This window comes from Lipotes vexillifer, unplaced genomic scaffold (assembly GCF_000442215.2).
Source record: "Lipotes vexillifer unplaced genomic scaffold, Lipotes_vexillifer_v1.1 scaffold835, whole genome shotgun sequence".
Taxonomy (NCBI): domain Eukaryota; kingdom Metazoa; phylum Chordata; class Mammalia; order Artiodactyla; family Lipotidae; genus Lipotes; species Lipotes vexillifer.
In genome coordinates this window covers 1,339,545-1,340,155 of record NW_006774135.1, presented here as the reverse complement: position 1 = coordinate 1,340,155, position 611 = coordinate 1,339,545, and the positions used below count along the sequence as shown (strand labels likewise).

Genomic DNA, 611 nt, shown 5'->3' with positions numbered 1-611 from the left:
CCCCGCAGCCTTCGCCGCCGCCGCCGCCGGCCCCAAGAGCCTGCACCAGGACTACAGCGAGGGCTACTCGTGGTGCCTGCAGGAGGCCGTGCAGTTCCTGACGCTGCACGCGGCCAGCGACACGCAGATGAAGCTGCTCCACCACTTCCAGCGCCCGCCGGCCGCGCCGGCCGCGCCGGCCGCGCCCGCCAAGGAGCCCAAGGCGCCTGGCTCCGCGCCCGCGCCCGCCCCGGCCAAGGCCGCCGCCGCCGCCGCCGCCGCCGCCGCTTCTGCGCGCCAGCCCGCCTGCGGCCTCTGGCGGCCGTGGTGACCCGCGGGCGGCAGCCCTGCCCGGAGGACCAGAGGGCCAGCGCGTTCCTCTGGCAGAGGGAAGGGCCTCCCCATCGTCCGTGCCGCCCCTGGCTTGGACTGGCCCCTTCTCCGGAAGGCTCTCTCTCCAGGCTGGCGGGCCAGCAGGAGGGTCATTCTCAGAGAATGTGCGTGCGGTGTCCTTGTCATTTAGGGCCCATCTTCTGCCAAATGTCTGACCCCATGGGGTTGCTCTGTGTTTGCATTTCAGCAAGTGACTTCCGGGAAGTCCCCACTGCCGGGGTTCTATGATATTTGTAGGC

The 611-nt window shown here is 71.2% G+C and overlaps 1 protein-coding gene across 1 annotated transcript in view; it reads left to right on the top strand.

The window, feature by feature from the left end:
• The window catches only part of HES5 (hes family bHLH transcription factor 5), an 866-nt gene extending 556 nt beyond the window's left edge, over nucleotides 1-310 (top strand). The window contains exon 3 of the mRNA XM_007448946.1: nucleotides 9-310. Within this exon, the coding sequence (XP_007449008.1) occupies nucleotides 9-310 (302 nt within the window). The remainder of the gene's footprint in view (nucleotides 1-8) is intronic.
• The last annotated feature ends 301 nt before the right edge of the window (nucleotides 311-611 follow it).